Here is a 27,562-nt window from a genome sequence, read left to right on the forward strand (position 1 = left end):
AAAGTACCGGGAAAGAAAGTAACGTTGGCTACTGGCAAATGGTTTGAAAGTGGTTGCTTATCTATTCATTTTTTGTGAAAATGGAGGATACTTCCCTCCCTCTCAATGTAGTGGGTCAATTTTACCAGATTATACTGTACAGATGCTGATGTGTTTTGTTTTCATAGCATCATATGTGAGTGAATGTCTTTGATAGGGGACATAGTAGTGCATTTGTAATTGTAATTGTAAATTCTATGAGCATTTAAATATTTGTAAATCAAAATATGATGACAGTTAGGATTTGAAGTATTGAGTATATTTACTGTATATTACAGTAATATATTCTATATATGCCCATATTATGGTGATCCTTGGGTCGTGATGATGGGCCCTTGAATATTGTTGCCCAGGGTACAACAAAGTGTTAATCTGGCCCTGTGTGCAGGCTCTTTAGATCAGGGCTTAAAAACGAAAAAAAAAAAATCCATTCGGTTCACTCCGAGCAGAATCGATATTATAACGTTTCTGTTCTTGCGTTCCTCATTAAACAATACGTTCTGAAAAAGGTTTTCTAGACAAAATACCGGTTAATAACGTTATTTTATTAGATAGATAGATAGATAGATAGATAGATATATAGATAGATGGTGTGCCTTTTAATAACATATTTGGCATTATGCTTACAAATGATTAAACCAAATTCCGTGTTCGTGTCATTTGAACTTAATGTCTTTAAAACCGAAAGTAAACGAGTTCACCTGGAAACTCGTTACAAATGCGCTAATAATTTTTTAAAAACTATTTTCTTTTTTGATAATACCATAGCAAAATAAGCCTCTTCAATACCATCCGCTTAACATCCTGACCACACGGCTTAATCTGCGATAAAAACCTGTTGACTTATTGCCTAATATACATAATAGCCTATTATAGGCTATTTTCACTCAAACTAAACAGAACTCCAGATAGTGGATATGATTTTACATTTAATGCATAAAAGTAAAAGAAAACATAATGCATTGTAACATTCATTGTATTCACTCAGAGCGCTTCTGTAAAAACGCGAGGCGCAGCAGGCGGCGAAAAACGCGACGCACCCGGGGCGCATAAGCAGCACGTAGAACACTCACTGCCAACAGAAAACCATTCAAAAAAGGCGCCTCTCACTGCAAAAACGCGTTCGGTGTGATCAGGGCCTTAAACTACAAGTTTCAATTAGGCTACAATAACTTAAACCTAAAAATACCTTTGTATATGAAACAGCCAGGTGCTTGGTAACCTTAAGCTCGTCGCATCAGCAAGCGCATCAGAAAGGGCTCTGCTTATGATGATGACGTCTGCTTCGCGGGCATTTCACGTTGTATGCGTCACCGTCGCATTTGCACACACAATTTGGATTCATGTTTTTGGTCTGCCAAATTGACATAATAAAGAGAACGATAAAAATACCATTATTAACTGGTTAATTTGGAATTTCTGTTTCCGTTTCTGTTCAGAACGATTAAAATTGATTTTGTTTTCGTTTTTCGTTTTCGTTCCTTGAACCGGTTCAGAGCCCTGCTTTAGATGTTGTTGTGGGGTCTTTTGTGACCTCTTGGATGAGTCATCGCTGCACTGTTGGAGTAATTTTGGTCGGCCTCCCACTCCTGGGAAGGTTCACCACTGTTCCATGTTTTCGTCATTTGTAGATAATGGCTCGCCGGTGTCCCAAAGCTTTAGAAATGGCTTTATAATCTTTTCCAGACCGATAGGACTAAATTACTTTGCATTACATTTTGGTCTACTTCACTCAGGCAGGTCCTATTTATGATTACTTAATTGCGAAAAGGTGTGGCAGTAATCAGGCCTGGGAGTGGCTATAGAAACTGAACTCAGGTGTGATAAAACACTGTTATGTTTTAACACTGTTTCACACAGGGCCATGTGTGATTGGATTTTGTTTTCCCTTCTTTAAAAGAAACCTTCATTTAAAAACTGCAACTTGTGTTATCTTTGATTAATATTTAAATTTGTTTGATGACCTGAAATAATAAAGTGTGACAAACTTTAAAAAAATGTAATAATCAGGAAGGGGGCCAACACTTTTTCACACCACTATAAAACAGACAAGAGTCCAACACAATCATAAAAACTTAACTCTCATACTTTGTTAAAAGCCAACGAGTAAAGATGAGTTTTAAGACTAGGTCCCCCGGTTTTTAACCTAGTGTGAGGAAGAAACAAAAGTAAATGCTCAGTGGATCTAAGTGCACTTGGAGTGTACAGCTGTATTAAGTTTGAATATGCTAGTCCATTTAGTGATTTAAACACTAAAACAAAAATCGATTAAAATCAATTCTAAAATGAACAGGAAGCCAATGGAGAGGTGCCAGAATTGGTGTAATATGTTCTCGTTTGTGTTCCTGTCAACATACCAGCAGCAGCATTCTGTACCAACTACAAATGTGTGAGAGAAGCCTGGTTAATACCTAAACATATATATAACTCTAAGTAACTAAAAGATAGAAAAGACTTCACTTTGAATAATTGCCTCAACTGAAAACAACTAGCTTTAATTACTGAATTAACCTGTTTACCCAGTTTTCACTCCATAATAACACCCACATTTTTTACATTGGGCTTCACAGATAATCTTAAAACACCAAGATCCAACTAAGAAGAGTCACAAGCACCTCTAGATCCAAATACCACAACTTTTCTTTTCTTCATTAAACTTTAAAAAAGTTGGTGCGAAAATCCCTCCACTTTGTCTCCTGCCTCGCTATTTTATTTCATTACCGGAATTGTACTAATAGCTTCGTGGCTTGGCTTCCCTCCATCTTCACGTTACAAGGGTTACTGATAAACCATCAAGTGAATGGAGGTGAGTCAGCTGTATTTAAACCTATGGCGCTGATTGAATTGAGTGGGCTCCTCTTGTGATGTTTACGCTAAGTATCTGACGCGCTTCTCCCGAACTTTGTTAATGAAACATCATTTAATGTCTTCAAGACAGTCCAACAATGGTGCTTTCGACTTTGCATTTTTCCTTTTCAAAGGCAGATAAAGTTGAGAATCATCCGCATAAAAATGAAACAAGATGCCAGACTTCCTACAGATGGACCCTACATGAAACAAATATATAGAGAACAGAACAGGCCCATGAATGGACCTTGAGGAACTCCACACGAGAAGGACGCTGAAGAGGACACCATTCCTACGCAGTACCCTTAAAACCAATGCAATTTTCTAATTGAGAAACCAAGATATTATGGTCTTCAGTGTCAAATGCCACTGTTAGATCTAAAAGCAAGAGGAAAGCATAATTATCAAAGTCAGTAGCTAATAACAGGTCATTAAAAACTTTTACAAGTCCCATTTCAATGCTATGATGGGATTTAAAACATGACTGGAACACTTCCTGAACCCCATGTGAATATAGAAAAGACAGCAGTTGTATTAATACAACCTTCTCTAAAAATTTGAGAAGAAATGGCAGTTTTGATATAGGTCCAAATTTGCCTTTTTAATTAATGTTTCCACTATTGCATGTTTCAAATTCTGTGGTGCAACACCTGAGGTGAGACTGCTATTTATAATTCTCTAAATATTGGGTCCAATGGTTTCAAAAACACTTTAACAAGTGTGAAGGGACAATGTCCATACAGTAAGAAGATGGTTTCATCTTACCAATAATGTCTCCTAAAAGCTAAAGAGAGACAGGCTCAATCTGGTTGAAACGTTGTAACCAGATTGAGCCTGTGGTTTTATGACAGCTGTATCTTCTATCTCTAGTTTTTAAAACACTAAATAAATAAATTAGGACTGTATTAGTCAGCTTACATTTGATTTACATTTACTTCTATGATAAAATTACACTTACATTATGGTTTATAATACTACATGTGTCACATTTAATTAGAGATGTTCTGATACCCTTTTTTCCTTCCCGATACCGATTCCGATACCTGGGCTCGGGGTATCGGTCGATACCGAGTACTAATCCGATACTTGGGTGTAATTATATATACAGCTGTAGATAATACTAATAAATTATTTTATTGTGTGCTTCAGACTTATTCCTTAATAAAACAAATATACAGTGATATATACAGTGAACTAGAGTATTTTTATTATATGACATACATTTGACAGTAATATTTTTTGATATAGTTAGTATTACTAATCTGGTTTTCTGACGTACATCAGCCCTGTTTATAACAGAGAATTTTGGCCAGAATTTGAAAGATTCTCACTAGATCTCGCAGCAACCTTATTCATTGTATTGTGCGGCATTTTCAAATGCTCCTCACTGCATCTCGCAGCAGTAACAGTGTTGCAAAATCAACGTTGGCTCCCGAATAAAGCTGTTCGGGGTTCGTGCAAGTTTGTTTGCATTGCAGTCCAAGCTGATAAACGTTCAGCGTTGAGCAGCTCAAACGTGTCGTGTTAGTTTCACTTTCGTTTCGCGCGCCATTTTATGTTTCTCATCTGAGACAGAAATGGCAGAGCTTATGAGTTGAACAACGCGGTGGTCGCGCCAGTGTGACCGCTCACAAAAATTAGTAACACTGGCAGAAAAATTGGTCACAGTCTGGAGCCCTTTAATATTACCGCAAGTGTCCCGCGCGCTTCAGTACAAGGAGTAAACAAACCCCGCGCCTGTACAATTCATTAACACAGAACCACGCATTAATTCATATTTAAACAGTCGGTTTTTGGCTTAATATTAGTCCATATCACGATTTGATTTAAGTGTAATGAACTACCTTTGATTAATGCATCAAACTTTGACAAACTCCGTGACGTTCCGCGTTAAACTGTAAATTCCATTTTGACTGGATTCCGCGATTCCATCCGTGTTTTCCGCATCGCAGAAATCATAAAGCCCTACATATGAGACATGCCGCCGCTTTAGCGGACAAACTGCTAGCACATTTGTATTTCTTCTTCGCTACTCTAAACAGTGGTTGCTTGTGGCAACACTGTTTGCATTCTGAGCCGCGAAGAAGAACTGGCTTCTGATTTGCTAGCGGGAATAACTAATATCTTAAGAAAATGGTATCGGATCGGTACGTGGGTTCAAGTACTCGCCGATTCCGATGCTAGATTTTTTTGTGGTATCGGCGGCATTTCCGATACTAGTATCGGAATCGGAACAACCCTACATTTAATGTCCATCAACACATATTTTAGCAAAATGTATGTTTTCCTCAGAATAACTGAGCTACTATTATATTGCGTTTTGCCTGTTTAGTGTGCATCAGCACTTGTTTACTCTTGTAAACCTCATCCACTCCTGACAACATAATGGATGTTTGTATGACTTTCTAACATTTACATATTCTTATGAAGAATATACACTGAGGAAAACACAACATCTCAAATTTATTAAATGACACAAATATATTTGCCATGGTGGATCAATCTGATCTATAATTGACAATAAGGACTGCTTTAAGAATAAGCGTGCACATCAAATTATCTTGACTCACTGAACCTGGGTCAAATGAGTGAGATTGTATGAACTTAAATGGTCATTTATGGTACTACTTTAACCCCAATAGATTTGTTCGATTATTTCAGGTCACGTTTTGGATTTTAATCCAAGCTTTTCTGAGCGTCTTTTTTTGAAACAGCCCCCAGAGCTTGACATTAAGCCTTGATCTGTGCTTGTCCTTTAGACAGCTAAATCAATCACCCATTTGTAGAAAAAAGTAACAAGTTTTATGTAAGAAAAAAATAAAAAATTAATTTGTTGTTCAAGTAATTTATTTACAAGCAATATTCTCATTACAATTTCATCAGCTCTAACATAAATAAGCATACCTGTTGTATTTATCACATTTAATTGAGGTATGTAATTAAAATTAAAGTTGTTTTTATATAAAAATAAGTATGATTTTTTTTTTTTACTATGAAAGTATATTTGGGAATATACACATAAAATCATGATTTTAGCTTTAAGAAAAAGTTTATTTATTATATCTTTAGACTACAATAATAGTAGTAGTTCAAACCAATGAGAATGAAGCTGTCTCCATAAAGTCATTCCCCATTATATCTTTTAGGTCTGGTCCACACTTATACATTTTCATTTGAAAACGCTTTTTTGTTTTGGCCTTCTGTCCACACTGAGACGGCATTTTTATCAAGGAAGACTAATGTCATTAAATTGTTCACTCCAATTTTCCTGTTTTTATACTAAAGGTGGCATTTGGCTTGGGAAAAGTACTTGCTTTATTTTACTTAAAGTCGGGATAGAATTAAATGAATGCCAAAGCTCAGCATTTTGTTCACGTACCCCTGCATCAGTTTGAGAACCACTGGTTTATACTGTTCTCATGTTAAAATTAATGTTAAAACAGTACCTTCTTTATAAATATGCCCTACTGCTCCACTCTGATGCTCTTGAACAGTTGTCATCTATTTATTTACTTAATTATAATAATATTATTTGAATTATTTTCTTTATTTCCTCTCTTTATCTATTTATTTTTTGTTTGTTTTATTGTCAGACTTGCTTTATATTTACAGCTCTGTTTCTCCTATTTTATGCTGTTTTTCTGTTTGTCCTACATTGTCTAAAACAACTATATATATTTCGGCAAATTAAATGATCTCACTGGATGAAATTGTATGAAAAAGTATCATCCGTTCTGTTTGTATAGTCTCACTGCGCATGCCTGAAACTTCAGAAAAGCTCACTAAGGCAAATTTAACACTTTCTTACGTTCAAGTGTGGATACTTACATTTCAAGGTTTGCGCAAATAATTTTAACATAAATAATTTTCTTAGATACTTTTGCATAATTAGCCAAAGCGCTAGTAATCAATGGTTTTAATATTAGAAGCAGATATTGGGTTTAATGTTACTCAAATGTGATTACTTACATTTCAAGGTTTGTGCAAATAATTTTCTTAGATACTTTTGCATAATTAGCCAAAGTGCTATCAATGGTTTTAATATTAGAAGCAGATATTGGTATAACAGGGCTCTAGAGTGCGACCTAATTTCTCAATGGTGCGACTAAAAAAAATCAAAGGTTGCACCGGTGCGACCAGCCGTTCGAGGGGAAAAAAACGAAACTCCGTCACAAAGTCTCCCTGTTGCGCAACAACAGACACACATTAGACCCATATCGTGGTCTAAACCAATCAGAGATGAAGGACAGATCCCGCGCCCCCTCTGATTGGCCGTGGTCCAGATATTCCTGTACGTGTGTGTACGTTTGAAAATGCACGTGATGCAGTCAGGATGTCTCTACATTGTCAAGCGTTTACAATGCCTCCTCCGCAAAAACACGGACTGGATCGCGGACTCAATTCATAAAAACCGATTTTACTATGGCGCGGAATGACACGTAATACGTTGATTTCTGGATTGATAAATCAAAAGTTGATCTGTCACTTAATTCAAATCGCGATATGGACTAGTGTCTATGAAAACCGAAAGGCAAAAAGACAGTTTAAAATGAATCCTGCATGTTCCGTTTCCCTCTATGTATTAATGGTGGAGACGTGTATTTTTTTTTTTAACTACACGCGTATAGGCTACTGAATCACGCGTGACGCTCCCGCTAAATTTTGGCATTTGCATCACACATGAACAGATAAACTCAATCTCCAAACCTACTGTGTCACTTTTACCGTTTCATTTGAGAAAGCATCATATCATACTGTACACACAGACTTCACGGCAATCTGTCAAAATAAAAGTACGGTTTAACATGAAACAGAACAATATTAGTCATGTATTACTTTTGTACAGTATAATGTAGGTGTTTATATATTCCTATTTATAAATCATATATATGTTTGCCAAAAATTAAAAAGGTTTATTTTTCATTTGATTAAAAATAAATAAATGTTTATGCTTTCATTTGATTAAGAGAAAAATTAAAACAAGAATTAAAAAAAAAAAAAATTGTAGAGCCCTATTGTTCAAAAAGTTAAAATAGAGAGTTTTGAACTTATTTTTTCACTGAAATGTTTTCGTTATTACACAAAGTAGGGTAAAGTACTGGGGAAAAAAATATGCTTCAAATAAATAACTTTATATTGACCAGATTGTTAGTTAATCATTTACAAGTCAATATTGCCTATATGGACAGGGATTAAAAAATAAATTAAATAAAAAAGTAAAAAAAAAGTGAACTTGTAAAACTACGGTGCAAAATGTGATACGGTTGAAATTTGGGTGCACCTAACTTTTGTGCTGGTGCACCTAAGAAAAAAAGTTAGGCGCACCAGTGCAAAAAGTTAGTCTAGAGCCCTGTATAATATTAATATTACAAAAAAAAAAGGCTTTTAGGCTTATTTCCATATTATTGTTACAACATAAATGCATGTGTCCTAATAACAAATGCTCAGTGTTGAAAGCAGGATATTGAAGGCAGAGTTAGTATTTGTCATGTGATCTCAACACATCTGTCCAATATCTTAACATTTCTACACTCCTGTGACATTATTCATAAATATCATTCCTTTCTGTAGTGAGTTCATGTTTGAGAATAAAAACCAACCTGTTTGTTCCTCAGTATCTTCATGTTTGACTCTAAATGCTTCTTCGCTCATGTCTTCACTCTCATCTTTAATAAACTCCATCTTTATTTGTTCCTCAGTATCTTCATGTTTGACTCTGAATGTTTCTTCAATCTTCATGTCTTCACTCTCCTCTTTAATAAACACCATCTTTATAATAGTGTGTCACATGGATCTCTGATGATTCTCCAGGAGTTTTTCTGTGTTTGTACACTTTGTCCTGTTTAAGATGAGAATAATTAAAGATAAAATATTAGTTCAGTAGTCAGAGTGAGAGCTAATAGATTTGATAATAACTATACACAAATTACAGTGATTCGAATCTCTGAATCATTTCACAAATTATTTGATTCAAATGATTCGGATTCTCAGTTTCTCTCATCACTTCTTAACATCACACGATTGATTCATGATATAGAGAGAGAAATGAGACACTTCTCTGTTACTAACGCTTTATTTAACTAACACTACATAAAGCATTGCAATAGTATATTTAAGAATGATGTGCTTATTTACATAGGTTGTAAAAACGCTTTAATTCATTGATTAAAAACTTTCAAACCACGAACCTTTCTTCAGGTGAATCACAACAGATGAGGAGCGCAGCGCATCTCAATGACGTCACAGCACCAGAGCAAAATAAAAGTCCTATTCATACACTTCTCTCTCACTGAAGTCTGACTCGATGTCTTCTTAGAAATTAAAAAGTGTAGGCCTACAGCTCAGACTGCCTCACCTGCATCAGTTGCAACTAAAATATTATTTAGCACCCTCAGCAAAGCATATTCAATGCTATGAATAGATTTAAAACCTGACTGAAAATGTTCAGAAATATGGGGATTTAGAAAAGACTGTAATTTGCCCAACACAACTTTTTCTAGTACCTTGAAGATTAAAAGATATACAGAAATAAGCAAATAGTTATTAATAATAGACACGTCTAAGTAATAATTACTGCAAAATATAATTATTGGTTAAATATCAAATATAATTTGGTCTAAATTTAATCATAGCCTAAGAAAAAAGCATATAGATAAATAAAACATTTAAACTGAATATATTTTGCTTAAAGTGTGTATGAATACAAATGTGAAATCATGGTAAGTGTCACCTTTTGTCTTTATTAATGCTTCTGCCTCGTTTCTTTAATTGGTGTGTTTGTTCTTGCTGATTAATATCTGAGTTAAATGTGAAAGCAGTGTCTGAAGGCAAGACTTTTCTGATTTGATTTGAGTGTTATTATGCTGATTGGATTAGAGTTGCTGGAAATCTGGCCAAATTCCTGTAAATACTGCAAATCAATAACCTCAATGTACTGTTTTATTCCAACAGCAAACAAGGAAATGTTTTTAAAGAAAAAAATATATTTTTGCGTGTCATACGTATTCAAATGTATTGCAATACTTTAAAAAGTATGTGTAATATGTAGACCATAAAACTAAAGAAATATGGTGTAAATATCTCTGAATTGAATATTTGAATATCTCATGAAACCAGACTGAAGTTGTGAACATTTAGATTTCCTACCTGATAAACTGTAATTATCCCCAGAGACTAGGGCTGTCCCCGACTATGAATTTTCATGGTCGAATCAGAATTTTCTAATCTTTCTTTAGTCGACCGATAGTCGAATCATCTAGGCCTATGTGTGTGTGTTTGAAAGGGTTGGGAGGGACACGACACTATAGTCAGCAGGAGGGTAAAACTATTTTTATTTTATTTTACACACTGCACACAGCAACAACTTTTAATAAAGCGACCAAAACTGCCTGCCAACTGACAAACGAACTTATTTAGGTTTAAATAAAAACACCGAACGCGTCTTTTAGTTCTAAAAACGCGAGGCGCACAGCACTGCCTTTTTTGGTGACTTTAAATAAACCAAAACAGCTGTCCTGTCAGTCAAATCAAAGGATTATAGCGTGAGCGCTCTAAAATCTTATTTTTTTGCTGTTAAGTAAACTGTCATATTAGCAGAAACCCTAAGTAATACAGCTCCGGGTTACCCACGATAGACACCAAAGGTTTCTCCTCCATTTCTTGCAGTCTCCGGACTTTTTAAGCAACGGTAAACTTTCGCCATCACAACAGAAGGCCCGCCTCTCCATTCATTCGATTGGACAATGGAAAAGAACGCGAATGACGTTGGGCGTTTTTCCGCTCAGAGTTGATTTTTTTTTTCAACTTCAGGCGCTCGGAGCGCTCCTGCAAAAACACGAGGCGCCGGGAGCGCATTAACAGCTTGCAAAACGCTCACTGCCAACAGAAAACCATTCAAAAGAGGCGCCTCCAACTGCAAAAACGCGTTCAGTGTGATCGCGGCCTAATCCCTGCCGTCAAGATGGTCCTCATCTCGTCATGGATCAGGGAAAGTGCAAATTAAGTCTGTCACAGGGGTGGTTGAATTTATTCACAAACACGTAATAAATATTTATTGAACGCTTCTTTCTTTTCACTTTTGTTTTTACTGCATTATCATAATCAAAGGCTGTATATAACTTAATATAACCGTGCAAAACCAGTAGTTCTGTGTGCAATTAGACATTGAGCTCCCCCATATTGCTAAAATGGTATGATGCTCGTTTCACCCGCAAAGATTCGACTGTGAGATCGGTGGTCGAATCAGGCTCCGCAAATCGATGCATCGAATCTTCGACTATTCGGGGACAGCCCTACCAGAGACCGATCTGTCTATCATGGACATGGACCATTTTTTTCTGCAATTAACCGACTAATAAAACAGATTTGTGACTAACATTCAGTTGATTATTAGTGGAGCAGACCTAGTCGGGTGAAAGTGAGTTTATTTTGTATATGTAAACCTTACATTAAAGCAAGATGGACCACATTTATCTGAACTTTTCACAATTAGTTGTGGCAGCTGTAAAAGAGTAAGAACCATTTTCAAAAGACTTCCACATTATTTATTTTATATGCAAACATTTTACTCAGTTTTAACAGTGGCCATTTACATTGCATAATGAAATGAGACATGACTCTTTAAATGTAGTTTAAATCAGAGCACCAAAATGAGAGTAGAAAATGGTATAAAGAAAATGTACAGGACAAAAAAAAAATAGCTTTGAGAATGAAAACCAACCTGTTTGTTCCTCAGCATCTTCATGTTTTCAAGTTTCATCAATCTTCATAACTTCATTCTCCTCTTTAATAAATTACATCTTTATAACTTTGATACGTGGATCACCAGGAGTTTTTCTGTGTGTTTGGACACTCTGTCCTGTTTAAGATGAGAATAATTAACAGAAAGAAACTAAATCTGGGTGCATCTCAGTGCACTAAGGGAGTTAGTCAGAGTGATGTTAGAGGCCTTGAATCACTAAAAACACATGGTTCATATTTATTAACCATAAATAATAATAATTATAATAACAACAAGAAAAAACATGATTTAGCGTACAATAACGTTTAGTATTACATTAAATAGATTCAACTTTAAAAAAATGCTATCTTTTGACTAAATATCTTCTCTTTGCATTTACACCATTTTGAGCAGCAGGTATCATCAACTTACGGTGATTCAAAGCAGTGAATCATTAACTCGGAACATGGAAAAGGTTTGTTTCTATACTGTAAAGTATATTGAGCGCATTGTAAACGTGATTTAAACATTTTAGATAATTAAAAACAAACATTTCTTCAACTGAAACACAGGCGCAGGAGCGCGGCGCAGCCTTTTGATGTCACATCACCGGATCAAAATAAAAGTCTTGTTCACACACTGCTGCGTCTACAATCCAGAAAGTGAGACTGTGTTCTGGGTTGACTTTTCCAATTAAAAACAAATTATATGCAAATCTGTAAAATGTTATTATTGTTATTTCTTGTACGTTCATAAATGTATATGTTTAAAGAAAATGTCTTTTTTTGTTTTTAGGAAAGATTTTAATGTGTATGTAAACTCTTTTAATGGTGTGGTTCTAATAATATAATTTAGTATGCTTTGGATTAATATGTGTACCTCTCATTGTCTTTTGTTCTTATTCTGTCTTTGCATTTGTATTTGTTGTTCTTTTGTTGCACAATAAAAAAAAAATCAATTAAAAAGTGAAAATGTGCTTAGATATTTCTATCAAGAAAACACATACAAAAAACAAAAACAAAAAAAAAAAAACATGTCAGAGGTATTCAGAGTTGCTGTCTAATTGAGTGCTGAAAGTACTCTATTTCCTATTTATGTAATACACCCATTTAAGTCATGCATAAATTAATTTATACATTAATCCTATTTCCATGTCCCAGCAGGCACACAAGGCCATTAGACATTTAGTATAATTTTGGTTACAACGTAGTGCAAAACAAAATCCTTTGTCAGTTATATATCTAATGTCAGTTTTGATGTTTTTAGGTTGTGTTGTAAAGTAAGCAAATTCCAACATCCATTTAACGTCAAATACTGACATTTATTCACGAATTACAGTAACCAAGATCCAACATTTTCTAAACAGCATAATAAGAAACAAAACCCAACAAATTCACAAAATAATATATCCTACAAGACCTTGAGGTGGTGATGAACATGCAAGTAGAAAATATGACACAGTAGGGGGAGAGTGGGGTAAGATGAGCCATTTTTTACTGCAAAAAAGCAGAAGTACAATGAAAGTATCTAAAGTAATTTTCAGGATGTTTCCAATCACTTTGAATAATCAAAATGCATATAAAACAAAGAGTTCTCTGTGTTCCTGTGGCTCAAAACAAAACAAATTTAGAAATTCAGTGTTTAATTGTTTGCATTTCTGAACAATATGTTGAACACTAAAGTTGAAACCTTCTCAAAAACAGACTAAACAGAGTTTGCAGTGTAAATGTTTACATTTTTGCTTTAAATGTGAGCAATATCAGATTTCTAGTGTGAACAGGTCATGGTTCTGAACTGGCCCTCATGTGCAAACGAATGATAAAAACATGGTTTCCAGGTTATTACACCAAAATCTACCTAACTGCTTCTCAAAACTAGCCCATCCATGTTCAGGGGGTAAAGTCCACGTTAGAGTGGTTGGGTCAACCCACAAATTTGGAAAACAACTAGAGCAAACAGTGGAAAAAGAAGCCCAATTCCGCGAAGATATGGTGGATACGGATTTGGCAACACTTACGCAGCACACTGTCATACGGAAGTAAACATGGAGGATATAAAGTAAATGATTATGTGTTTAATAATATTCTGATTCTGAAATTATGCACAGGTAATATGAAAAATAAAAGACAAGGATGTGACAAAAGACAGTTTTGAAAATGTCATGATATGAGCCCTCATGTTTTGCTCGTATATAGAGTTGTAACTGTAATGCTTGTAAGTTCTTACGCAACTAATAACATTGAGTAGCATGTAAAATCTTTTAAGTGACTGTTCACTCTGCGGTCACATTGCAAAACATCTGAAGGCTAAAAGTAGGCGATTTAGGAGAAAATCTTTAAAATAATGGGCATGTTAGTCCTAAATTTAGGACTCCTAAATGTTTGCTCTAAGAGTTTTCACAAACCTCTCTGTGGAAAGAAAAAAATATCACAGAAATTAGAATTGTTTCCACTGCAAATACCATTAAAAATATTACAAACCATCAACCTTTAAGCATTAAAATCATTAACAAATGGTTTCCTATTACGTTTTTTGGACATATTCCATTAGGATGTAGTGGTCACCAATAGACGATGACCAGTTATCAGCAGAGATTAACAGGCACTATAACAGTTACCATTAAAACCAATACAATTTCTATTAACCAGTAAAAAAATTTTTTTATGATGGTTTCCATTTTATTTTTATTTTATTTTATTTCTTTAGTAGCAAGGCTAAAATGACTGTTTCGGCTATATCTGCCTCCAAATTTCCCTTTGATTATTTCCTTGTTTTCATTAACAGTTTGGGTAAGAAGCTGTTCGCATGTCTTACTATCAGCATGAGTTTTCATGTCGACATCAAGGCAATATTTTGATATTTTCAATATTTTCATTGAGAACACATGAAAGTTTTTCCTCCACTGTGACTGTTTGTGTGTTTGTTAAGGTTTGATTTATGATTGAAGCTCTTTCCACATAGTTTGCAGGTGTAAGGCTTTTCTCCAGTGTGTATCATCATGTGGGCATTAAGGCATTGTTTATGTGCAAAACTCCTTTCACATTGAGAGCATGCGTAAGGCTTCTCTCCAGTGTGAGATTTCATGTGGTATTGAAGTTTGCATTTTTGACTGAAACTTTTTCCACACTGTTGACAGGTGAAAGGTCTTTCTCCAGAGTGGATTCTCATGTGAACACTAAGGTTTCGTCTTTCAGCAAATCTCTTTCCACACTTTTGACAGACAAAGGGTCTCTTTCCAGTGTGAACTCTCATATGGATAGTAAGGGTTCCTTTTTGAATGAAACTCTTTCCACACTGTTGACAGGTGAAAGGTCTTTCTCCATTATGAACTCTCATGTGGACTTTAAGGTTTTCCTTTCTGTTGTAAGTTTTTCCACACTGTTGGCAGGTAAAAACACTTCTTTTTGCTGTCTTTTGTGCTTTTGTTTCAGTATGTGAGCAACTATATGTTTTTTCTCCAGCCATGAAATCATGTTTCTCATGCTGGAGATCATCTTCCTTTTCATTGAGTTCTTGACTCTCCTCTTTCAGTGTCATCAGGTCTAATGCAAAGAAGACAAATCCAAATTAACACCATTTTTAATTGCTCAAAGCACAAACATCAAAACCAACAACATTTAGATCTAATACAGACTAAGTTATTAAAGCAGAAGTTAAATGTAATCTCAAATTCCCATTACTCAAAGTGATAATAATAAAAAGAGCAATTGTATAATCTTATAATAAAACTACTTGTTACAACACTGGTAAGACATTCTTCAAAAATATCTTCTTTTTTTTTTTTAGAGCTGGACATTTTAATTTTAATAAGTTCACCTTTGAGAATGAAAACCAACCTGTTTGTTCCTCAGTATCTATTAATCTATTAATTGGTTCATTGTTTAATCAGTTCAAGCATTTCTATCATATTTTAATTCTATCGTCTTCTTTTTAGTCCCTGTTATTCAGTCACAGGATAAGCTCCTATTTTGGGCGTAAATATGAAAAGTAATATTTCTTTCTAAAGAAATTTAAAGTAAACATATAATCAATGTTTTTCGCCAGTGCAGTGTTTTCCCTCTAGAGTGAAAGCATTTCATATTAAAGACATGGATTTTTGGTTTTACATACTTCCTAATAAAAAAATCAAGATTTAAATCATTTTAAGAATTACATAACGTATCATATGATGTTCAGTTATAGGTTACTTGTGTGTTAACTAACCTGCCTACTTAAAATTTGGTATTATCTTATTATTTTATCTAATTATCAGCGAACAGCTATAGAGAAATTAAACAGAATTAAATGTAAAATAAAACAGCATAGTCTTCACTGTAAGAATTAAACTTGATTTGTTTAATATTACAGCTACAAATGCTTTTATCTTTTGTAGTTATAGTGTGAATAGTGTGAGCTGTTGTCGTTTTAGGAGCTGCATGGATCCAATATACTGTTACACACATATTTTCATGCTCAGCTGTTTTTGTTCACTTAAGACATAACTGATGATGGTTTATGTGAAAAATCATTATCAATAATCAAGTGCAGCATTTTGATCACATAATTTGACTGATTTGCACAGTAAGTTTAATGGAGGAGTGAAACCGCACCACTGGAAAGGGAATGGGCAGAATGGTGCACACTAATGGTTTTATCTTGATTATTGTATTTTCATAATCATTGGAAGCTGACATTGTATTTCAATTAATTGCCCAAATTTCTTGCAAGTAAATAACTAAATACTTTCTGCCTCTTGACTTATTGGAACAGAAAATTGGCACAACAGATACTGCTGCATAATTAAGTGATAAAAATTAATGCTTTTAATTTTAGAAGCAGATATTGGGTTTAATGTTATAGAACAAAAATGTTCGGGCTAATTATTTATTATTGCTACAACCTAAAAGCATGATGCCATAAAAACAAATGTCCAATGTGAACGCAGGATTTTATTATTTGTCTGGTCATGTGATCTCAACATATCTGTCCACAAACCGCTTTAATTACGACACTCATAAACATTCTCACAAATATCATTCATTTCTGTAGAGCAAGACATTTTAAGGATCAAGTCAGTTCAGCTTTGAGAATAAAAACCAACCTGTTTGTTCCTCAGTTTCTTCTTGTTTGACTCTGAATGTTTCTTCAATCTTTGCGTCTTCACTCTCCTCTTTAAAGAAATCCATCTTTGTTTGTGTCTCAATATCGTCATGTTTGACTCTGAATGTTTCTTCAATCTTCATGTCTTCACTCTCCTCTTTAATAAACACCATCTTTATAATAGTGTGTCACGTGGATCTCTGTTGATTCAGGAGGGTTTCTCTGTGTGTTTGGACACTTTTGTCCTGTTTAAGATTAGAGTAATTAACAGAAAGTAAATTATTCTCAAAAATAAATGCAAAAAAAAAAAATCTCTATGTGTTCACTACAGCGGTCCCAGACTAATAGTTAATGGGAAATGACCTGACTAAAATAGATATTAGGCATTTATTATTTAGTTTTGGCATTCAATTATTTGTACATACCATTTAATAATTACACTTTCATGAAAACATTTGCAGTTTGTAAAAGTTATCATTATACATGTTTGTTGTCACTGAATGAGTCGATTCGAATCACTGAATCATTTTACCACTGATTCGGTTCAGATGACTCGGATTCTCATTTTCTCTCACTTTCTACTTGAACCATGGACTTGTATTTAAGGACCAAATGAGTCGCACAATTTCTGTTATTAATATGAGGGTGCACTTTACTCACAAAAATAACAAAACATTACAATGTTATATTTAAGATTGACTCGTTTATTTTGTGTTGCTTGTAAAAACGTTTAAACTGACAACAGTTGCACTGATTAAAAAACGTAAAAAGCACAAACCTTTCTTCAGTCAAATCACAACAAATGCAGGGCTAGAGGCGCCGCTTTATGACGTCACATCACCAGACCAAAATAAAAGTCCCGCTTACACACTGATGTGTTTATATGATCATGCATCTCCACAATTATTAGCATGGTAAATCTAGAAACTATTATATTTTAGTTTTTACCAAATTAATGTACATTTACAACACTATACTTTGTGTTTTCTTACCTTGACATTTATACCTAAAACAACTGCTTGTTATTTATTCACTTTTTCCAATTATTTGGAAAGTCACTGAAACACTATCATGGATTTTTTTATTTTCCTACTGTGGCAAATGAGAGCACAAAAATGCATTTGCTGCAGTTTACTTTACAAAATCGACAATAATGATCTTACTTTCTTCTTTTTGTAATATTGAAGCCTGTACTCCAGTAAATTCCTTTTTGTTATTTAATAATTTGTCTATTTTTGTAAATGTTTTAGGTTTGGTTAAATGTAACTCTTTGACAGAAAGGACAACATATTTAATCGGTAATTATATAAAAAATGCATTTAAAGCTAGAAAATGTGCCTGTCATTCTCACAAATTAATCTAACAATGCTTTTTTCTTTTATTTAAGAATTCCATGTCAATAAATGGACCTTTGTTCTTCAGGGCCTTCCACATTACCTCAGTAAAGATCCATCAGATTTACTCAAGTCAGCAGAGGTGGACTTACAGGTTAATATTATACCTTTGCTTAAAATAATGGTCTGTATATATGTTTAACCATGACCCTGTGTGTGAAATTTAAGAACTGCATAATCTAATTATGAGATAGCAAATGCCACATTTTTTTAAGTTTAATTTCACTGTTCACATTGTCAGTATTAAATATATCGAGGTTATATTGTCATATGTAGAATGATTTAATGTAGAAAACAGTAAATTGCAAGCAGGGTCTTAAGATACTTGTCCTCTCTACATAAAAATTGTGTTATACAATATTTCAATAAAAAAAAAACGACATTCTGAGTTAATATTTTGATAATACAATTACTGTAGGAAACCGACATTGAAGACCATGTGACTGCAGGAATGGATCTGGGCATTCTCCTAATGTCTGATGGAGATGATGCCTTTGACTACTTTGCCTTTGACTACTGTGGTTCTGGAGGAACAGCTTATCCCGAGAGATGTCAAAGGCCTCCCCCATGCTGTAGCTCTACTAGTCGGGCTGATTCTTGTGCTTAATATTGATTTTCCCCAAAAAACTACATTGCACATTGAGGTCATTCAAAAGATTTGCATTGGAGGTGACCAGTGTTCTGTAAAGGTACATGGACTGAAAAATAGACTCATTCGCAAAACTGTGTCGTGTGCTAACTGAAAACTATATGATGAGCACCTTTTTGTTTTGCATGATTTGCCTTTTGAATTTATGGTTATTGTGTTTTGAAACAATAAATGTTTAATTCATTTTGTCTTGACATTGGTTACTGCAGGACCAGTTGGATCTTGTTGCATTTTAGACACTTTTATACTGTTTATACAGTATTATTGTTAATGCAGTATATTACTGTGTTTTAAACTGTATTGTTTTTGCAGTACATTACTCTGTATTTTTGCAGTATTATTGTTTATGTAGTATATCACTGTATGCTTCAGGAGGTAACTGGTCTGCCGTTTCCATTTATTATTAGTTGCTCATTTCCGAATTATCAGCAGCAGGTTTACCAGTTTTACACTGGCATTTTGAATGAATGCTGATATTTCTAAGTTTTAAAATTTCTATGTCTTCAGATTGACGCAGTTTCTGTTTTTTTTTTGGGTTGGGATTTTATCAGTTTGAGCTGTCCCAGACCGTTTTTTTTTTTAACTGGTCTTGCTTCCTTCTTGATCACTCAGTTCATTTGGATACTTCTATTATATCAACAGTTCCTTTATAAAAGTCTTGGTGAATAATTAATAGCCATAGAAATATCCACAATAAAGGTCAAATCTTTTAAAATCTAGTTTAATCAACAAATTGATGACTTTTTAAAAAAAGTAGTTAAGTAAAAAGCAATAAGAGCAATTTTAATAGACAAAAGTGTAATAAAATTGGAACATGCATTTATTAAATTTTCTTTTACACTTCATTTTAGTGATGTTTCATTAACAAATTTCAGGAGGAGCTCGCGCAGATAATTAACACGGCCAATTCATCATCAGCAATCACTCCCTATCCAATCACTCTCCCTATCCAATTACTACAGTCCCTTTAAATAACCAAGCAGTCCTATCTTCAGCTATCTCTGATTTCAGCATCCCTCCCACCCCCCCTTTTTATTTATCTTCACCTCCAGCAAAGGGGGGGAGCGCTATTGGGTTTGGGCCAAATGCCGAGCTCGGACCCCTCTCCCTGGGCAGGGGGAGTGCCCCGGGCTCGGGAATGATTACCGAGCTCGGAGCCCTCTCCCGGACAGCATGCCAAACACACGCTTAACTTTTACGCTGTTTATTATATGCAAAAGCGAACTAGTGAAAATCAGTTTTTCGACATCGTTGTCATGATATTTCTCCATTCAGAAGAGGATCTGAATTTATCAGTCCACGTTTATCATTTTTAATTGTACAAGAAAGTGTGAGATAACTGTTTTTTTATGATATGCCTGATCACAGAGGCATATTACAAACACACAACTCACTGTCTTCAGTACAACAAACTTTAGGTCTGGAGGATAAAGTGGAATACTTACACTAGTCTCTGTGTGGCGTGCCATTGTGTTTTTTAAGGTATTGTGTATTTTTAAGAAGCCAGATCTGTAGTTGAATCTCCACTTCAGTAGTCAGCTGTACTGGGTACTTCATGAAGTCATTTGTTTCTTCACCTTTGAAATGTTAATGTTTTTTTCTTTGTTTTTTAAATATAAATGTTTTTATAAATGTTTCATATCATGTTAAATGCATGTTTGAGGACTCAGATGCCCCCAAATTTTTGAAAGGGGGTTGTTTTGGAAGTGGTAAAAAAAAATAAAAAATCCTGGAATCCTCTTCGGATGTGTGTTTAGCATAACATTCACATGCTTTACATTTTAAGTCATTTATCTTTATCTTAGCCTTTTTGGTACAAACAAAACAAAAACAAAACATTTTTGGTGGGTCACACTGTGGCCTCAGAGCTTCTCCCTTGCTGACAAAGAAAGGTCTAAATAAATAAATGTCTTCGTAAATAATTAAATAAATGTAGACATAATGCAGAAATAAATACGAAATTAAGTAAATATTAAATGAACATGGAAAGAAACAATTGTGGACAAAGATTGTCAGAAATACATGAATGAATAAATGAAAGAATGAATGAATGCATTTTGGAAAAAACAAAATAACACTAGATAATTAATTAAAATTATAAATACCACCATTTGTAAACATTTGTAAAATAATATTTTTATAATTTCTTTCTTTATATATTATTTAAATATGTATTTCACCAGGAAAAGAACTCTGAATACCATTGACATAAGTTTTATTGTTCATATGTGTTTCCCTGTAAACATCAGTGCACTTTTTGGATTGTAGACACAGAAGCGCGTGAACAGGACTTTTATTTTGATCTGGTGGTGTGACGTCATAAGTATAACTAGTGCATGTGACATTGTAATATTTTATCTAATAATGAGCGTTATTTATTGTGTGTAAAGCTCATCCACAGATCAGTCTGATTTCGTTCACTGTGTAGTGATTCAGATCATCAGAAACTCCGAGTCAATTGAATCGGTTGCTTCACAAAATGATTCACTGTTTCGAATCGCCGCTCTCTGAGAGACCTGCTGCTCAAAACACTGTAAATACATCGAGAACAACCAACACAATGATACCTTTTACAATAAATTGTTTTTTACAAATGTTTTTGTTGTTGTAATGACAATCTTAAAATACAATGGCAATTTTTAAAGTGTGTAATCAATTAAATGGTATATACTAATCATTAAGTCATCAAAACTGAATAGTAGTTTTGAGTGTTTGTCTAATCAGATCATTTAAGACCAAAAACTATGACTCTGACTCCCTTAGCTGTGCACTGACTAGTGAACTAGGGCTGATTGAGACTTAAAAAAAATTTCACTAAGATTTAATTTTTTCTTTTTTATATTTCTGTTAATTATTCTCATCTTAAACAGGACACAGTTTTCAAACACAAACACACAAAAATTCTGGTGGAGCAACTAAGATCCACGTGACACTGTTATAAAGATGGTGTTTATTAAAGAGGAGAGTGAAGACATGAAGATTGAAGAAACATTCAGAGTCAAACATGAAGAAACTGAGGAACAAACAGGTTGGTTTTCATTCTCAAAGGTGAACTATTCTATAAACTGTAATTTTCTCGATTCATTTGCCGTTGGCAGGTGTTTTTCCACACTGTTGCCCTCCTGCAGCTTTCTTTTTTGAAAGAATTTCAGTTTCATTTTTTTCTTCTTTTAGTTCTTTAAGTTCTTTTAGTGCTCTGGTTTTTGAAAATACCAGAGACTTCTTGATGAAGAACTTGAATAATATATTATTAAAATCAAGTATTTCTTTATTTTCAGTTTTTTCTTTTTTTTTGTGTGTGTGTGTGTGTGTGTGCGTGTGTGTGTCCTCCATATGCTTTTGTTTCTGCATTCGCATTTGTCATACATTTTATATAACTCATATAACTGTGATTTCTTGATTGTGTGCTCCCTCTGTTGCTTTGGCTAAAAGGGTAACAGTGCAGTGGGACTCAACACCTCTTGCAGTTGCTTAGTGGATATAGGATGTAGTTGTATGTTAGTTTTGACACTTTACATGTTTGATGTCTGTTGTTTTTTGTCATTAAACTGCGGTTAACTTTTATTTGTCTTTTTTCACCTTAGAACTGATGGCACTGAAAGAGGAGAGTGAAGTACTGAATGAAATAGAAGAGAAAGATCATGATTTCATAAATGAAGAAAAATCTTTTAGTTGTTCACAGATTGAAAAGACTCCATTAAGAAAAAGGACTCAAAAGACCGGAAAAAGTTATTTCATCTGTCAACAGTGTGGAAAGCATTTCGTTCATAGAAGAAGTCTTAAAACACATGTTAGGAGTCACTTTGGAGAGAATCCCTACACATGCCCTGAGTGTGGACAGAGTTTCCATCAAAAACAACACTTTGAAGACCATATGAGAATTCACACTAAGCAACCCTACACATGCCCTCAGTGCGGGAAGAGGTTTAATTATAAAGGACACTTTGAAGACCACAGAAGAGTTCACACTGGAGAGAAGCCTTTTACCTGCCAGCAATGTGAAAGAAGTTTTAACCAAAAAGGAAACCTTAACAGACACATGAACCTTCACACTGTAGAGAAGCCTTACACCTGCCAACAGTGTGGAAGAAGTTTTAACCGGAAAGAAAACCTTCATTGCCACATGACCGTTCACAATGGAGAGAGCCTTTTCACCTGCCAGCAATGTGAAAGAAGTTTTAACCAAAAAGGAAACCTTAACAGACACATGAACCTTCACACTGTAGAGAAGCCTTACACCTGCCAACAGTGTGGAAGAAGTTTTAACCGGAAAGAAAACCTTCATTGCCACATGACCGTTCACAATGGAGAGAGCCTTTTCACCTGCCAACAGTGTGGAGTAAGTTTCAACCAAAAGGAAAGCTTTAACAAACACATGGAAATTCACAATAGAGATCAGTCTTACACATGCTCTGAGTGTGGAATGAGTTTTGATCAACATGAAAACCTTGAAGTCCACATGAGAACTCATAGAGAGAAACCCTACACATGCTCTGAGTGTGGAAAGAGTTATTGTCGAAAACAACAATTTAAAGACCACATGAGAATTCATTCTGGAGAGCAGCCCTACACATGCCCTCAGTGCGGAAAGAGGTTTAATCATAAACAAACCTGTGAAAACCACATAAGAATTCACACTGGAGAAAAGCCTTTCACCTGCCAGCAATGTGGAAGAAGTTTCAGGCAAAAAGGACACCTTAACCAGCACATGGGAGTTCACACTGGAGAAAAGTCATTTATATGTGGACACTGCGGAAAGAGTTTTAGAAATAAAGCAGCATTTAAATACCACATGAGGTTTCACACATGAGAAACTAGTTTTATGTCATCAGTGTGACATGAGTAATGTAATAACACCAGAGAGAAGCCTTTGCTGTACCATCACTGTGGAAAGATGTGAAGAAACAAGATTATCTTGAGGTTCACAGAAGCCCCTGTGATATAATTCAAGATATCTGAGCAGTGAATTTGGGCTTTGTGTACACCTGGGTTTAAAATGTGTTTTGGTTGATCAGATCACAAATAGAAAAGGAATCAATAAATTGATAAATGTAGGGCTGGGCGATATAGCAAAAATGTAATCTCAATAATTTTTTCCCATATTGAACGACAACGATATATATTTCGATATAAGCTGTTGATGTTGCCAGCTTTAAAATAGAATCCCAACAATGACTAAAGCCACAAAAATTAAAGGGTTCATTAAATTACATTTTAAAGTGTAGTTTATTAACAAAAACAGATTACAACTTTCTAAAATAAATAAAAAATAAAAGTTGTGACAGAGTATGGTAAATGAGAGTAAATGTACAAAATGTAAACATAAAATTATTGTAAAAACATAATTTGTAACACAATTATTTATTTATTTATTTATTATTAACACAATTGTTTATTTTCTCTATTTTAGGTTGAGCTATTTAAATTCGAGGCATTTTGAAACACATTTTGAAAAACAATTACGACACAGTTCTTTCTTAATAGTATTAAGTGCAGACAATTCAAATGTCTAGAAAATGTCTAGAGCTTATCTTTATTAACATAAATTTTATCGCGATTCGATATGATATCGTTTATCGGCCCAGCCCTAGCATTATGCATTAATTGCGTTAATAAATTAGTTGAAATAAGCAAATGAGATAAAGTGTAAAAAGTTTTTGAAAATGAAGCATTGATGGTAATATGTAATAGTAATAGCAGAGGAATAGTGATAAAAATGAAAATGGTGTATAAGCAATGATTCTAAGTTGCAATCAAATAGGTAATATATGGAGGTGTGGAGATATAACTGGGGTCCCATTAAGTGTGAACACGGGAATACATGATTAAATGTAATAAAAGGCAAACACTTACACATAACTAGAGAGTGTTTTGTTTTCTCACCTGAGCTCTTTCTTCCTGTCAGTTTGTCTATTATGTTTGTCTTTAGCCCATGCCATCTCTCTTGCTGTAGAAACATTTGATTTCATAATGGACTCTTCAATGGTGAGCAACATGGGTAATTTTTCATCAGGAAGGTTCAGTAAAATATCTCCACACCAGAGCAACTCATTCTCAGTGATGGGAGCATTGTGATCCTGCACCAGAACTAGATGACTGAAGGACTGAATTACCTCTGCTCCTCCAATCTGTATCAGGACTGCCATGATGTATTCATATTTCAAAAATTTTGTAGCCATTCAAAGAGAAATGAATAGTTTTATAAGTGAAGCTAGTAATGCTGTTTTTGAATTTGTTTATTCATTATCTGCTGACATCTTAATAGATTTAATTGTCTTTAATTTGCAGTTGATTTCAGTGTTACTCTTAACACTAAGTAGGGCAGATTATATAAACAGTAATATTAATTTTACCAAGCCATTAAAGTGGCATACTGCTGCTTGGTTTCAACCAGACCCAGAGACAATGGAGACACCATTTTATCATTTCTAAATAAACTGACCAGCACGTCGAAACACACCACAAACGCTCATGTTCATTAATTTTAATGATCTTTCCACGTTACAGGTTGGTTTAAGCTGGTATAGTGCTAGTCCAGACTGGTTTATGCTGGTATAGTGCTGGTCTAGCTAGTGGACCAACATATTCATTCTGTTTTCAAGCAAAGCGATTGTGTCTCCAACAAGACAGCATAATGATTGACAGGTTTCCATCACCTGATCCTGTTTTGTTATACTGATCCAGTGCCATTAAAGAAGAAGTATTAGTGCAGTTTATTTACTGCTTGTCTGTAAGTTCTCAGAGTGTCTGTCTGACACTGACATCTAGTGGACGTTTTATTATCTGTGACTTTACAGACTGGCAGACAAACCTGGTTTTCACATGACACTCAAACACAAAACCAGGAACAGTGTTGCCAGATTGGGCAAGTTTCCATCCAACTGGGCTTCTTTTGATCAGGCTGAGCCAGAGATAAATACATTGGGCGGGTGAACAAAATTTTGGCAGCATCTTGGTTTTTTATTCACATTTTTGTTTGGTGAATGTTATTTTAATACATTTGTTAAAAATGTGTTAAGTATTAATTATACAGCTTGTACTGTAAAACTGAAAACTGTGTTCAGATTTACAGTTCCTTCATTCCCCATTAATATTTTCATGTTGAGTATCATGAAATATGTAGTCATTTCAATAATAAATAGGGATGATCATTGCTGTCTGTCTTTTCGTAACAGAATTGGAAAGAGCTTTATTGCCAAATGTGTTTATACACACAAAACGTTTGTTTTGGTGTCAGGATCTTCCAGTGCAGAAAATTCAGACATGGTGCAGACATACTTATTATTTGGTTCCCGAAGTCCACTATTATCTCCACTGTTTAGATTGTGTTCAGGTTGTTGTGACTGCACTAGACAGCCAGCTGCTCAACCTCACTTATGTACTAAGAAGGATGGGCTTGCATGTTTTCACGCATTTTATCAAAGTTGAGGTGATTCTGATTATTCCTCCATCTCCGCATGTTGTCTCTCTTTAAGTTTGTTTCTCATTTTGTGATTGCATGGAGCTGCACATTAACTTTTGAAATTATGAAAACATGCACAACTATGCTGATTTTGAAGTGCTTTTTCCTGACAGATTTGGCAACCTTGCTGACAAAACAGAAGTGAGAGCAGAATGTTTTACATGCAGTGTTTCCACTTGACGTTAGATTATTTTTTATTTTATTTTTTCATTTTGAAAAACTGATCATCAAACTGTTTTTATTTTTTGCTGATGTGGGAATTTACATGTACGTAATGGGAAACCAAGGACACTTTGAGAACTTGTCTAGTAGCTGAACATATTGATCAAAGCAAGTATTCTGGTGTGGAGCACAAATGAACTTCCTTATTAATGTAAGTCAGCATAAAATACTAACTTAATCATGAAACACTCATGAAACATCACTAAATATGAACAAATAGGGATTACAAGACTGTAACATGTTTCACTCTAATGTTCTGTAATCCATGTTTTCAGAATTTTATATAATTGATATAATGATCATTTTAAGGCAGCATACTGTCGTTACCCTGTAGGTTGTTAGGTAAAATGAAATGTAAAATGCATTTCAGTCATAGATATTAACCGTGCAATTGAGGCCCTCACCAATGTCTAGACGTGTCAAAGCTACATTGCCTTCCTAAGGTTCAAACAATACCACTGAGTCTAATTGTGTCATGTTCGGTCGAATTCGGCACTTCACCCAGACCATCTGTCTGCAGAGATGACCACACCATGTTGGCCCACTTTCAGGCGATTATCCTCACAGCCACAATCAATAGTTTGTACCATGTTGATCAGGACCGTGCTTTTGTATTGGGTACATCAATGGCTCCAGTGAGTAAGGAGACAAGTGTCGGCATTAGTCGATCAGGTTGTCCTTGTATCAATTCCTCCACTACGTTGAACCCCAATAATGGCCTCTCAATCTGTAGTCTGCTCATCAAAAAAAGGGACATTAATGGACAGAGTAAGGTCATCATTTTCTAAAAGGTTCACAGTTATGATCAATTGTGAAATGTGTGTTGGATGTAAATTTCTATAAGGAATTTAACCATTCAATATGCATTTATCTGAAAATAATCTTAAATAAGGAAATCTATTCAGTGATTGGTCCATGTGTATTTCATCATCCAAAATCCTGTTTGTGGCACAGGAAAGTGTCATGACTCATCTCTAAAACTGACACATAAGATTTAGTCCTACATGCTTGATAATTAACTTTTAGTGCAGCTTTGAGGCAAGAATTGTTTTACACTTAAGTCAATTCTTAGTTGTGTTCCTGAGAGTAATTCTTAGATGCTTGATAAATACGGGCCCTGATCTCTTCTTTTTCTTGACCTGCAGCTGTGA

At 34.6% G+C, this 27,562-nt stretch overlaps 2 protein-coding genes across 2 annotated transcripts in view; one reads left to right on the forward strand and one right to left on the reverse strand.

The window, feature by feature from the left end:
- The window catches only part of LOC141325730 (uncharacterized), a 430,496-nt gene extending 413,626 nt beyond the window's left edge, over window positions 1–16,870 (reverse strand). The window contains exons 1-2 of the mRNA XM_073834474.1: window positions 16,686–16,870; window positions 14,515–15,147 (exon numbers count right to left, since the gene is read on the reverse strand). Of these exons, the coding sequence (XP_073690575.1) occupies window positions 14,515–15,147; window positions 16,686–16,857 (805 nt within the window). The 5' untranslated portion in view covers window positions 16,858–16,870. The remainder of the gene's footprint in view (window positions 1–14,514; window positions 15,148–16,685) is intronic.
- Window positions 16,871–21,670: 4,800 nt separating this feature from the next.
- Window positions 21,671–23,537, forward strand: LOC141326082 (uncharacterized). The gene is made up of 3 exons (XM_073834780.1): window positions 21,671–21,755; window positions 22,312–22,524; window positions 22,690–23,537. Exons 1-3 carry the CDS (start codon window positions 21,671–21,673, stop codon window positions 23,535–23,537), a joined length of 1,146 nt encoding a protein of 381 aa, XP_073690881.1.
- The last annotated feature ends 4,025 nt before the right edge of the window (window positions 23,538–27,562 follow it).

Source organism: Garra rufa, chromosome 2 (assembly GCF_049309525.1).
Source record: "Garra rufa chromosome 2, GarRuf1.0, whole genome shotgun sequence".
NCBI lineage: Eukaryota > Metazoa > Chordata > Actinopteri > Cypriniformes > Cyprinidae > Garra > Garra rufa.

What these genes read in the sequence shown, in the direction of transcription:
- LOC141326082 (XM_073834780.1), top strand. Translation starts at nt 21,671, where the DNA reads ATGGTGTTTATTAAAGAGGAGAGTGAAGACATGAAGATTGAAGAAACA. An exon ending in AGAAACTGAGGAACAAACAG is followed by an intron (nt 21,756 to 22,311) that starts GTTGGTTTTCAT and finishes TTTTCACCTTAG; the next exon opens with AACTGATGGCACTGAAAGAG. An exon ending in TCTTAAAACACATGTTAGGA is followed by an intron (nt 22,525 to 22,689) that starts GTCACTTTGGAG and finishes ACCACAGAAGAG; the next exon opens with TTCACACTGGAGAGAAGCCT.